Genomic DNA, 14,626 nt, shown 5'->3' with positions numbered 1-14,626 from the left:
TTGAAAATTGTCTTTTTCATAAAATGTTCTGTAAAGATCAATAATTGTAGCATATTTCTTGATTGAATAAAAATTGTCATAGATTATAATTTATCTATTCATTTCTGAAGTAGAACACCTTCTCTTTTTAGCAATAATGATTTATAAATAATTGGACATTTCACGGGGTTTTTCTTATATACAGAGCGCCCCAAAAGTCACTACCCATGAGGTTTCATGTACCGGTAACCTAAGCTTTATGAGAGGTGGTGCATTAATATTGACCATTATTATTGTATCATTCTTTGTACAACAATTGCTTTTGATACTGTACTTTGGTTTTTATATGGAGTGTTCCTCAATAATATAAAAGTAGGCTATTTATACAATGTTTAGATCAAAATTTGTTTGAATGATTAGAATGGCAGCCTGTTAACAATAAAAACGTCAGATCTGTGTCTTCATACCTTTCTCTAAATTGTTTTGAATAATTTTTCCCATGACACTTGAAGAACTGAAGGCACTTGACTTGAGAAAAGTGGATAAGAAATTCAGTCAGTTTATGATTCACTCTTCTAACGTTACATTGTTGAAACTCTTCTACAGTTGAAAATCTCAGCTTTATTTAAACCATTTTGAATTAACCAATTAATTTTGTTAACAGTGAATGGCCTTCGATTCATCTTATAATTGTAATTTAGAATATATATTTTTTATTTCTTTTTTCTATCTATCTGTAATTTGAAATTCTTCCCTAAAACGATTCAAGTATGAAATTGGTCAAAATATACGCTATCGTATTAATAAAAGATATGCTCTACAATTGATTCAAAGGTACTATACTAAACTTGTAGCTAATATTACAAAGTTTTATTTCTGAAATGTCGAATAATGAAAAATGTTTGGTTTCATGGAATAAAATACGTAAGAAAATATTCAAATCACTGGAACAGTTTCTTATTTCTTTGGCTGTGTTTGTTCTTGGAGCTTCATTGAGAGGTATGAATGGATTTTCATTACTCAACTCATTATTATATTAATTTATTCTAGTAGCATTATTATATTATACAAAGTAGGCCTATAATTATTTTTTATAATTTATATTTATTTATATTATATATTATTTATAATTATTTTCAATTCAAATAAGAATAAATCATTGTTTAGCTATTTTATCTTAGTTTCATGTTATTCTTAGTTTTATGTCTTAGAAATGCTATGTCAGTTTTAAATTATTTTCATTCCATTCAGTTTGGCATTAATTGTTTCACATTCCTTAACGGTACCTCATTTGCCACGCACAAGTTATGATAAACGTTTCGAGTTTGCAATTTGCTTTTCTCTATTGAAAAATGAAAATACTATAATTGTTGAATGTAATTATTGAGTGAAATCCTTTCATTAATCTCTTACAATATTCAAATTTTTATCAAAAAATTTGAAAAGTAAAACATTCTAAGATATTTCAGAAATGTTCCACTGTCACAAATCACTGTCAATGCTGGGACATGACTATTCTATACATGCTTCAACATGATTGAGTAATGAATTTCAATATTATTTTATTTCTACTGGTATTCACCATTATTTGATACTTCTACCAGTGATTGGTGAACTGATCTCTGGAAGCGATTGCTGTGAATAGAGTAGTTCTAATATAAACTCTTATAGTTTCCATTAAAAAATTGTAAATTTTATAGATTCCTTATCCATTGAATTCAGGCGAATGGCTTTTGGCAGCGAGACATGTTCTGGGTGTAGGCCTACTCCTCAACAGAAAATTGATGATTGATTCAGAATCATTGCATGTTGCTGATGCACTTGCGGAACTCTTCTGGCTGTGGTTAATTTGTACTAGCGTTGGCTGTACTATTTATTTTTTCTTTGGAGGATTTTTGCATGTGAGTTTATTATATTTCATTCAATTCAGATTGCTATAGATTACTTGAAAATTTATTCCTCAGAAAAATTGAACCAAAACATTATTTTTGTAGTCTGTTTAAAAAATAATTTTAAGAAAAATTCATTGATTATTATTCCAAAATAAATTGCGTACTTATTCCAAATCTTTCATTCAATTTGTAATTCGAATCAATTCAAAATAAAAAAGTACAAATATTTGATTGAAGCTTTGCTGTACCATAGAGAAATGATTTATCTATTCCTATTCTTATTGTATGATTATGCTCAGTAATATGTAGCCTACGTATTCTGATCAAGCTCAGTAGTGGGATAGTTATCAATTCTGTGTTACAGTTTAATGTAATGAATCTATAAATGGTCGTAAGGATCAACTGAATACTTTTAAAGTCACGTCTCTTCTTGCTAATAGCATTTATCGACAATTAATTCTCTCTCCCTCTTTTAATAATTTACAGTTATTGAGTAGTTAGATTTCGAATACCAGGTCTAAGTTTAAAATTTAGTTTAATGGGTGAACCTTTTAATAGAACAAACGTGAGATAAGGTACAGAAGTGTTGAAAGCCACTTGATCAATAATTTTTTGAAGTAGGATCCACTGATTATTAAACTTGAAATCTTGAACTTGAGTTATGATTTCTAGAATAAAAAATTATCTCAACTGGAAAACTATTTGCAATAAACAAATTTAAAACTATTTCAATTATTCTTACATGCTACTTTTAGTCATACGAAGAAAGGAAAATTCTACAAAGAGATGAAAACATTATAATTTTATAATAGATTTTATTTTTTTTCATTGAATTTTAACTATTAGAATAGTGGAATATAAAACGACAGGCACTAGCCCAAAACTTCCTCTGCTATTTCAAATATTGTAATCTAATGAATTTTCCAAAGGAGGGGTTTACGTTCAGCACCATATACTAGTAACTGAAGTTTTGTTTGTTATCAAGGATAGTTTTTGGTATGATATGGTAAATCGTTTATAAATAAGATAGTCTTAAAAAATCAAAGGGTACTTTTAGTTTCTATAACTAAAAATATTGCATGACAATTGATATAACCATTATTAAAGGTGACGCTAAAGCGATTAAAGATGATTATGAATCTACACACTGAAATAGATTGCAAGATAAGATTAATAAAATATAATGTACATGCACAATAGAATATATACTTTTATTAATGGACCTAGAAAAAATCTGTATAAAAATCCATTAATACTCTATCAATAACAGACACAATCAGTCCAAGTTACATTGGTCTAGTTATTTTTTTTTTTTAGGCCATCTCGGAAGTGCGTCTCTGTTACTGCTTAAACATTAGACGATTTATTGATTGAAAAAATGTATTTCTGTTTTTTCTTCCAAGTACTACTACTATATCAATAGAAAGGAACAATCGAATAACTGGAAATGTCAACCAAATCGGTGGCTAACCTCCGATCTTGTAATGGATGCTCTCTACAATGGACTCATTGGTCTGTTCATTGGAAACACATTTTCAGCAATATTAGTTTTCTACTTGTTGAATGACGGCTGGAGTCTGATGTACTTCAATTTCAACGACTACCCAGTTATGTGGTGGTTCATGCAGTGGCCAGTCACATTCTTCGTCCAGGTGAGCAGTTCACTCTCAAACGAAAATTCAGTTATGTTCATATCTCTCAGACAATTCGCCCCCATACTTCAATAGATGAATTTATTCATTTAAATGAATACATTAAATCAATTTATTTATTTATTTTTAAATGAATTTTGAATTTTATGTTCTTGGTTGCATTAAACTAGAACTTATAGAAAAAAAAACTTGAAAAATCATGGAGAGACTACTTTTGGATAAAGTTTCAGGATATCATTTATAGAATAATATGATTAGTTGAAAATTAAAATTGACTGAATGGTTGATTATATTATCTTCTATACAAACTCAAATAGAGCATTTCTCTGAAACTCCAGTTTCAATTTGTATTTTAATGAATCCTTGTCAAGAATAATTTGAACCAATAAATAGACTTATCTTAGTAAACGGAAAAAGTTGAAATAAAGTTTGAAAAATTTATCCATTCATTGATATACAAAGAACAAATCATTAAAAATACCTTATTATCCATTCATCATAGATGACTCAGGTAGGAGCTTAATAATTTTGTATTTTATAATAAATAGAACGATTGAACTCGCATCACACTTATTTTTGAGAAAAATGTTTGAATTTTTTTTTGAATTATAGTTTGTGTATGGCTATAGTGTTTAATTTACTATCAATATGGATTGGCTATGGATTTGGCTCAACCTTAGTACTTACGGTGTGTTCCAACCTTTTGCAGGATTATATGGTATATCTTTCGCATAGATTGCTCCACACACCTTACATGTACAAGAGATACCACAAACTGCATCACAGATATAAGGCACCTTGCCCGTGGACGGTCACTGCTCTGCACCCTGTTGAAGTATTGCTTTTCCAAATTGTCATGATTCTGCCCATATTCATGTTTCCTATTCATTGGGGTGAGTACTGAAACATTACTGAGACCGAGAGTACTGGGGTGAGACGTTACTGAAAGTATAACAGGCTACAATACTATAGACAATGTAAAATTCATCAATAACAATTTTTCGTCAACAAATAACAACAGTTTAAGGTAATATACGGTGTATTTAAAGTGACATTTCTCAACTTGAATGAATTATTAATTCCATCAATAATTCTTAAATCGTACCTACTGTTTATGAGCTCTTCAATTCAAAGTAATCCCATTATTCTCTTCACTACAGTTTTTCCTTGCACATCCTACAAACATAGCATACCAGGTGTGCTTCAAACTTCAAATCAATCTTATTGTCAAATCTAAGAAGTATGAATGCCCCTTACAATTTTATAATTTGCTAGTAAAATGTATGAGCTGCGTACCTCCCACACTCATAGTGACATCCGTGTTATCGGATGGGCACGTTAAACTGTCGGTCCCGGCTGAAGTATGACAGTCGTAAGGCCCATTGACGGCTCAAATTATATATTCAGGCGATGGGACCTTCCCGCAAGGGACTCCCCACCAACAAAAGCCATACGAATTTACTTTTTCATAGTGACAACGACTTCTCAGTTGCCATTATTCCAGAAGAGCAAATCTTAAATCACAAAACATGTGTCCACAAAACTTGCAGAAGACTTTCGTGGGTGAGCTCAAATTGTCTTGAAAGCTTCAAAGTAATCCATGGGAAAAATCTAAAAATACACATTCATATTCAAATCTTTGAAGATTACAGTTTATTTTCGAAATCGTCAGTTACTGCTTCATTCACCCTATTTCAACTTCACTGTTCGCTACTTTCTACCTATACATATTTTTCTGTATTATTTCTTAATCCATTCCAGATACATAGAATTTTATCTTGTTTCATTCCCACATGCTTTAAACCGTTTTTGTGAGCTATAGTTGTTTAGTTAAGGCATTGCTTACCTGAAGGATTCTGTCTTGAGAATTCAATTATAGACTGCCTCAGTTCGGGCAGTTTAAACCTGCATGATTGCATTTTCAAGATTTGGATTTTGTAGGGGAAAGGTAGTGCTTTGATTCAACCAGCTTGTAGAAGTTTTTTATAAATTTTTTATTTAACGTCGGGAGTGGTTTTATCCAGACCTTTGAGGAACAGGCCAAGGGACAATCAAAGGTAAAGTTTAGATATTAGTTTTATTGTACATTTTTCAGAACCATAATTTTAAATAATAATTCGTTCTTATTCAAAAACCTGAACGAACACTGATCAGCAAGCAAGTAGCCCTTATTATTGTTTATTCTAATCAGAAATCTTGTTTGTTATATAATAAAATTCATATAATTTCAAAAATGTATTTCCTTTAATCCAGTACTCTTGATTGTTTTAAATGTAAATATATGATAAAGTTTCATAAATTATATAGTAAATTGCTTTCTTTTGATTTTTCCATTACAACCAACAAAACCATTACATAAAGTTTTCTTTCCCATCGTCACATATTTATTTGGTGAAAGGGTTTTCTCTCCGCACCATTACACTATAAAAAACCTCCTTCCCAATTGGAGCAATTCAAAAAAATACTATAAATACGGAATTGTGTATTTTTTAAAATGCTACAAATGATTATTGATTAATTTGCAGTTACTTATTTGTCGATTGTGCTGTACGCATATTACTGTTCGATTGTGGATCATTCGGGAGTTGACATGAAGGCGCCCTGGTGGCAGCCTTGGAGAGCGGACACCATCCACCATGACAACCACCACCAATACTTCCATGTCAATTTCGGCTTCAACTGCTATTACTGGGATATGGTGAGTCACATTTATAGAAGAAGATATTTTCTATAGAAGAATTCATTTTTGATTATACATTTTTCCTTAGCTACTTCATTTCATTTCATTTATTTATCGTCACATTACATCAATTTTTGAGTAACACTCATTTGACTGGTGACATGCCAATACTAGAACAGAATTATATTTAGAAGACTTAGTTCTAACTTCTTGAAAGTAAAATAAATAAATACACTCTATGATGTATCTCATCAAATTCACATGGAGATGAAAGTCACAAAACTACTAAACTACTGAATTAGTTTACATTGATTTGATAGTAGAGTATGAATTTAATATTAGTAGGCTATTAAAAACACGTTATTGATCCATCAATCCTTGTTAAGCCTTCTCGTTGTTTGGCAGGAAAACTTCATTTATCCTTCCACAGAACTTAGTCAACGAAACTCACATCCAAAATTAATGGTTGACGATACCGTACATTTTCAGAGACTAGGCTACGATGAAAGCATTCACTATTATTTATAATTAAAATTTATACTGGGGAATTTTAATATCTAACATTTTTCAATACATATTGCGTTATACTCTTACTATAACGATATTACCTATAGGGTACTTGATATTTAATCAAACCCTGTGAATTTGAATCCTCATAGGTTGGAGAGAGTTGTATTGAATATGCCTATGATGCTCTTTATAATGGCTATCTCCCTTTAAAATTATCACAAATTATATTTCTAATCATAACTTTTGTAAGTAGTAGGGCTACCTTCACAATTATCGGTGAATGTTTTTCCCTTACAAGAATCATTGAGAATTTTGAAATTAGAGGAATTTATCATACGAAGTTGGTTTTATAAATGGGAAACATCAGGAAAATGAATATGAAGTATACATCAGAGTAATATGGTATATTGTTTCCTTTCAGCTGCATGGCACTTCTCGCAGATCTGATAGAATTTACAATGAGAACATCTTCAAAGGCTTTGGAAAATCGTTGAAAGATGCATCTGAAAATGAAATATCCATTGCAGAAAAAGAAATGGCTTCAGAGAATCCTTTGGCTCATAGAAAAGATAAGGTACTCACAACTAAGAACACAATATGTTTGTGAATAACTTTTCTTTATTCTTCAATATAATATAATCTCACCCTACATCACTGGTACAATATAATTATTTCTACCTACCGTATACGTATACAAGTATACCCACCGTACTTCCTTTCGTATTCGATCAATTGTATAATATTGATGACAAAATGACAAAAATGAGTATCTATTTGCATGATTAATTAATTCTCCCAGATGCATTACCATTATTATTTCTTATACTTTTACTTTCTTATTCAATTTATATTCAAGATAGAATTGATTATCAACTAAGCCACATTCTATTTTATGTTATTTTTTCCTTGTGGAAAGTAATTCTGAAATTAATAAACATTTTCAATCTAATAGAAGTCATGAACAATGTCAATATTTTTAAAAATATAGCACTCTTTCTTTCGACGTTCATGAATTAATTATAAAAGTGCGTACAGATTTACGCGCCGCGAACATGAGCAATTCACTTTTAACCAGATGATGCCAAGCTTTTTACTTTCCTTGCCCTATTACCATAGGTAAGGAAAGTATTGCTTTCCGAAAAATTAAGGTACCTCAATTTCTACATTTCTATACGTTTCAAGGTCCCCTAAGTGCAAAAAAGTGGTTTTTGGGTATTGGTCTGTATGTGTGTGTGTGTGTGGTGTGTGTGTGTGTGTGTGTGTGGTGTGTGTGTGTGGTGTGTGTGTGTGTGTGTTGTGTGTGTGTGGTGTGTGTGTGTGTGTGTGGTGTGTGTGTGTGTGTGTGTGTTGTGTGTGTGTGTGGTGTGTGTGTGTGTGGTGTGTGTGGTGTGTGTGTGTGTGGTGTGTGTGTGTGGTGTGTGTGTGTGTACACGATATCTCATCTCCCAATTAACGAAATGACTTGAAATTTGGAACTAGAGGTCCTTACACTATATGGATCCGACACGAACAATTTCGACCAAATGCAATTCAAGATGGCGGATTTTAGCCATCATTTCAGGTGAAAATGTTGTCAAAAACAGGGCTTTTCGCGATTTTCTGGAAAACGGCTCCAACGATTTTGATTAAATTCATACCTGAAATAGACATTGATAAGCTCCATCAACTGCCGCAAGTCCTATATCTGTAAAAATTTCAGGAGCTGTGCCCCATCTATGCAAAGTTTTATTTTAGAATTCCAATTATCAGGCTTCAGATACAATTTAAACAACAAAATTCGAGTAGAGAAGATTGAGCATGAAAATCTCTACAATTAATGTTCAATAACATTTTCACCTAAAATTGAAAATAAGTTTGAAATTCGAGAAAATGTGATTATCCAAATGAAAACTGTTGGCAACTGTTGATTCTATTAAATGATTCACTATGAAGAGATAGCATACCTCGTATGTCTCCAGCGTTATTGTCCTGTCACCAGCTGGCTCAGATCTTTGTTTATAAGTACACTTGAGATCAAAGACCTTGAAGATGCATCTCTTTGAGGTCTTTGCTTGAGATGCGCGGGAACACTAGCGTCAGGTGATCAATTTTCATAACGGCAAGGAAAGTTTTGTGAGTGCGCCACACCAGTTTTCTTTAACCGTTTCTGTAAAAATTCAGATATAGTCAGCTGATTAAAAGTGAATTGCTCATGTTCGCGGCGCGTATATCTGTACGCACCTTAACATTTACAGACGAGTAATAATACTTTAACGCGATACCTTAATAATTTTGTTACACATTTTTTAACAAATTGACTCAAATTCTTGTCAAGTGAATTAAGTTTCCTTTGTAGGATGAGATGACAAGAGTGAATGTTCTCTCAGTGAGTAAAAGTTTAGTAATTGGAACTATATAGCGACTATAGTCAACCGCACGAAAATAGTCCGGTGGAAATTGGAACGGCTGAGTACCTCCACACCCCCCGCAATAGACGTTGTTAATTCGTCAGGTTTATTGTAAAAATATTAATTGATTCTCATTTATAAATCAGCTGTGGACAACTTGATCAACTCTTATTTGACAACATGGCACTCATCTGTTCTAATTTCCATCGGACTATTTTCTTGTGGTTGACAATATTGTAATACTATTTATTATTTCACCATAATCTGTTATAAGCTTCTTCAAGCTATTTCTGATGATTATTTTCACCATAATATGCATCATAAAAGAATAACCGAGTGTGAGAAAGTTGATAGTTGTTACAGGTAGTCAGAAAAGTCCACTTTTTAACATACATAATTATCATATAGGTACCCCAAACCAATGTACCTAGAATACAATGTACCTGTATTCTAGCTGCATCGCACCCAAAGTTGGTAGACAGTCTGTCTAACTATTTTTATAGGCATGAAATCAATAGCTGAAAGACAATTACGGTATTGTAATGTATCGATTTTTGATCCAACACAGCGATTTAATTTGAAATTTGCTGAGCTTCAAATTTTTATGCAATTTCCGATGATTTCCATAGAAACTTTAGCTTTGTGTTAAAAATCTTTTCTTCAAGAAATAACCAAAATGGTGTTGTAAATGATTTCTTATTGAAGCTCTGCTAGTTCCAGACTGGAGGATATCTGAAAAGAAAAATGTCAGTGATTTCTCAGTGAGCAGTGAACTCACCACAAAATTGATCCAAAATATTCATCTTTATGGATATGAATGGTAGAGAGGTAGAGTGGAATTTCTATTCAACAAGAAGACTTTTTGGTGAAATAATATTTCACATTGAATTATCAGACAGGTGCTGAAAGAGTTGTAGTTCGACAGATTCGACTGCTTTGATGCTTTTCCGACCAAAGTTTTTATTGAATCCCTGATGAATTGCTATCAATTGTACAACCGATAAAATCTCTCAGATTTATTCCAAACGTATAAAACTATATTCATTTTTAAATTTATATTCCTCTAAATCAGATTGAAGTGATAAGATGCATACGACGCCTTCGTCTATTAAAATTCAAAGGAAGATGATTATCATACTTTCCTTGAATGATTGTCTCTAATGTTGGTCTCTGAAGCTTCTGAACGTTTTCTAATTATGGACAATGAAAATCAGCTCACCTCTGGAAACTTGAGCACGGTGTTACTGCAACCCACTCTTACATTACGGCATTAAATCGTGGCTTCTTTCAGCGCGAACTGAATGAATGAATGATAGATACGACATCAGAAGGGATCGTAAAGTGGGTGAGGAGAATAGAGCGCAAGTGGAGGAAGGGCGAAGGGCTATCAACACTTTGCATAAGGCTCGCATTACTCCGCATCTGCAGTAAACCAAACCGGTGCGCATTTCTTACAGCCACGAGCACAGTCGGTTTTAAACTGTTTTTTACAACTCCACCAAATGCACAGTCGTAAAGGAAGATCGGTTAATTTTTCATGGTCTATTCAGTTTGAAAAAGTCAATCTGTCTGCCTGAGAGTGCGGGGATTAGAAGAAGAGTTGTGTGCTCTCTGGCCCACGCTGAGAAAGCAGCAGCCGTTCCTTATCAGCTCCTTCTCACGCCGCCGTCGTCCACTTGAACATCTCACCGTGCAATCTCTCGATTCACAGCGATCGCAAAAAGCGTTCAATTCTGCAGCGTGAAAGCACTCTCTTGACCGAGCCTTTTCCATTATCCCTTCGCATTTTTCTGTCTTCAAATTTAGGTCCGAACCTACACAAACGCTGTCGCATTCAGGGCGCTGCTCAATTATGTTGATAACATCTTTGCCGCATTGACGAGCTCAGGAGAAACTGCAAACCGTCTATGAACTTTTGGAGCAGCAGAAAACAAAAAAACCGCTCCCCTTTGGCTATTTTGCTGTGGTTTTGTTCGGATATATACGTGAAGATACTTTATGATTCAAGTGACCTGAAATTCTTACATTGATCATAAACATCAATAATGTTACAGTCATCCTAGCTCCATTTATTTTTTCAGTGAACTTTATCAATCTGAATAAATTAATTGATAGACAAACTTCTGTCAAACGAAGTTTGAATTGAGAGTGTTATGGTCAATAATTTATTAAATTTAATTTTTTTAATTTGACAGAAATTGAGATAGTGGCAGTTATCTCATACTCCTATCAAATGGAGTTGGTAATGATGATTGAAGCTAGAAATTAGGTGTTTATCAAAATACAAGGAGCATTGTTGTCAGGTGTACCTGGAAATCTATATGAGATACCTCCGCGATTCGCATATGAAAATCAGTATGAATCAGTATTTGCTCGAGATTATAGTAATATATAATATTTTAGAATCCAAATTGAAAACGTTTCCTTGTAGGAAAGTGTAATTCATACTTATTTCAAATACAGTACTCCAAGGAATACTGAACGAGTTACAATGTGAGCATAATGTAAAGGACTATAATAATGAACGATTTACTTGAATTAAATTCTATAGAATCGTATTATAAACTGCTCATCTCCATCCCAATTTTAATCAATTTACAAGCATAAAGAGCCCTTTTAGGTTTCTGGACATTGCCATCCGTGTGGTGCAGTTTTAATTCAACAAGTTATTGTTTGGAGGAGACAACGCATCTGGAAGTGAATCGATTGAGCTGAACAATGATGAGAATCATTTATTTATAATTAATGTCGATGGCCGGTACTTGAACAAAAAGGTTTCACGTTGTAAATGTTGTTTATTCTTAATTAAATTCCATAATTCAAACGCCTCTGACAACAGGCCGCACTCTTAATTAGAGCCAGTAAGTGAGCGAATTCAGTTCAAACAAATTGAATTTTCTCATTGTCCAAAGAGATGTGACAATTCCACAAAATGAGTTTCAAGCTTGAAGCATAAAAACAATCTATTTGATTGTTGTCAGTTTGAATTTTATCATTAACATGGCCACTTTGAGTTTGAAAATCAAACTTATTTCATACATTTATCGAGCTGATGGAAACGAGTTCCAATTCGGTAAAACTATCACTCCAATTTTATTTGCTTACTTTCTATGTAGAGCTAATATAAATATACATTCACATTCATTGAGCTAGTAACCTTCTGTTATTCAAAGACACAGAATGTTCCGGAAATAATGGCATTTCCAAATTATATGGAAAATGGCATAGGCCTAATTGCACAATCCGGAACATGTCGTGTTCAAAACTGCTAGAGAATACTAGCTTATTGAATCCATAAAAATATAATTATCACTGTGGCCAGAAACTACAAAAAGTTCCCAATTGAATCTACAAAAGCCACTCGAAATAAATTGAATATCCTGTGTTCTACTACTTTTACAACATCAACTGGAATTATATAAATGATAAAGTTTTAACAAATAATTAATCAAGTTATTCAACGAATCTCGATAGATAGACGCATACTTCAATATGATGTTGAATTAAATCCGATCTGATCTGATGATTTTACCTTATTATTCCTGAGCTTGTCAGTAGCATTATTACCAATTACTTAGTTCTTTCAGCTTCAGAAAAATTGAATTACTTTGATTTTCTAATTAGCTTGTAAGTAATACTAGAAATGCTTCAATCTCTTTCTGCTCCAATGGAACCTTGAATGAAGATATTCGAAGTTGATCGAAGTTTTCCTATTTACTGAGGTCTCTCTTCCTTCAAGTTCAATAGTTGAAAACTTGTGACATAATCAGGTTGTCTGGGAAAATTGCAGAGGGAAAACTTTTAAAACTGTATGATGGGAGAAATTTGTATTCAATGGGGAATATCTCTCTTCATTTCAATTTTTGTGCTATGAATTTGTTCTTACACAAATATTCTTCACTCTATATCATGAATAGCTAAGAAGTAGTAGGCTACGTGCAATAGATGGTGTGCACTCTTGTGCATCTCCAAAGAATTTGCTATGAATATTTCTTATAAAGTTTTTGCCTTCTCAACAATAACATCTCTGATCTTCGAAGAGAATGATATAACCTATCATATCAAAAGATATAGATATAAGAGAATGTCGTAATCAACGTCGTCATTTGTTCTCATAATTCAACATCTCATTATCCTTTTGAATGTTCTTCATAATCTTATATTAATATAATGATGATGTTACATCTCCTTATTATGATTGCCAATGATGGCTCGTTAATGCGTTTATTAGCCAGTTTTTGACTGAAGTAGGAAGCTTTTTGTGTTCAACTATTTCAAAATTCACTATAATGACAATATCATTCGTCTCAAGTCGTCAGGCTCTACAACAAAGCAAGTACGACAAAACAGCATCACTTCCACGAGCTTCAAGAAAATTTGTTGATTCTCAACAATATCGCTTCAGGAACATTCAATGGCACGAACATTCTCCTATATAGGAGTATTGAAAGATTCTTCCCACTTTATCGTATAAGATCTACCACCTTCCCATAAATGATAATTTTTGAATAATGTTACCTAGTGGCAGACACATAGAGGTTGAAGGTACCGGATTCACCTTCACCAGTAACTATGAGAAATTAGGGGTTAGTAAAAATTGGTCTACGGCAAGGTGCTGCGCCCCAGTGGAAGATAATATTATGAAACATATATTCGAGCTCCCATTTCTGGATAATTAAATGCCGTTAACGTTCCGTGCAGTTAAGTAGGTCTTGAAAGCGGCGCACTCTTTCTTTCGACTTTCGCCTGCCAAGAATTCGTTGCAGTATTATCTGAGGCGCTGGCACCGGCACTGGCACTGTGATAGCGTGACGCAGGCCGCATGTAAACATCTTCATTACTGCAAGGGAGCTCGTTAGCCAGTAGTCATCACTTAAATTTCAAGTGCCAATGCTATCCGCGCTGAATGTTAAGTGACTTTCATATAACTTAATTTTTCCAAGCCTGACTTCATCTCTAGTCTACTGTGGGATAGTTGAGTGATCCCCACTCACACACCAGCTAATCACTTTATGCAGAATAATTTGGCTGGGATTTCATTGCAGTTTACTGGAAGCCTCCACAGATAAACTCAAACACTAGATATGTTTGACACTTGAATTGTTCACATAAAGAGAGCAACCGGGTGATAGCGATGTGGCGGAAACTGAAGTTACTCTTCCTCAAAATACAGAGTTGACATAGGTTTTGTTTATAGTGAAATGATAGCCATGTGACAAACGGTGTGGTAATATTTTTCAATAGTTTTCACTGTTCTGCTAGCAGGTTAGTATTAATCCTGCGTGAGACATCCTAGAGATGTAATGGCTTTATTAGTTAGCAGCTAAGTACTAGCAGTTAAGTACCTATCCATCACATCAATTTCGATCTAGATTCCAGAAACATTATTGCTGGATAGTGTGGTGTGGTAGTATGGGAGATAAATATCTGTACCAATTCCGATATTAAGCTGATCAAATTTATTATCGAACTTGATAGGAAAATCTATTTTCGACTAATAATTACAGGAGTAATCTAAGTAGATTA

General features: G+C 33.2%; 1 protein-coding gene across 4 annotated transcripts; it reads left to right on the top strand.

Annotated features, from left to right (window-relative positions):
- Window positions 1-111: 111 nt before the first annotated feature.
- LOC111047819 (lathosterol oxidase) lies at window positions 112-7,367 on the top strand. Of its 4 annotated transcripts, none has more exons than XM_039420310.1 (6): window positions 112-813; window positions 1,702-1,880; window positions 3,275-3,523; window positions 4,233-4,416; window positions 6,049-6,221; window positions 7,135-7,367. In XM_039420310.1, exons 2-6 carry the CDS (start codon window positions 1,764-1,766, stop codon window positions 7,318-7,320), a joined length of 909 nt encoding a protein of 302 aa, XP_039276244.1. In that variant the 5' UTR covers window positions 112-813; window positions 1,702-1,763; the 3' UTR covers window positions 7,321-7,367. The 4 variants fall into 4 exon arrangements, with proteins under 4 accessions (XP_039276244.1, XP_039276236.1, XP_022189363.1 ...); XM_039420302.1 differs by having other exon boundaries at window positions 114-813; window positions 1,680-1,880; XM_022333671.2 differs by having other exon boundaries at window positions 124-978; window positions 1,680-1,880.
- The last annotated feature ends 7,259 nt before the right edge of the window (window positions 7,368-14,626 follow it).

This window comes from Nilaparvata lugens, chromosome 1 (genome assembly GCF_014356525.2).
Source record: "Nilaparvata lugens isolate BPH chromosome 1, ASM1435652v1, whole genome shotgun sequence".
Taxonomy (NCBI): domain Eukaryota; kingdom Metazoa; phylum Arthropoda; class Insecta; order Hemiptera; family Delphacidae; genus Nilaparvata; species Nilaparvata lugens.
Note: the sequence above shows the minus strand (reverse complement) of the source record. Positions and strands in the feature narration are given on the sequence as shown.

What these genes read in the sequence shown, in the direction of transcription:
- LOC111047819 (XM_022333670.2), top strand. Translation starts at nt 861, where the DNA reads ATGTCGAATAATGAAAAATGTTTGGTTTCATGGAATAAAATACGTAAG. An exon ending in TCTTGGAGCTTCATTGAGAG is followed by an intron (nt 979 to 1,701) that starts GTATGAATGGAT and finishes CATTGAATTCAG; the next exon opens with GCGAATGGCTTTTGGCAGCG. An exon ending in CATGTTTCCTATTCATTGGG is followed by an intron (nt 4,417 to 6,048) that starts GTGAGTACTGAA and finishes ATTAATTTGCAG; the next exon opens with TTACTTATTTGTCGATTGTG.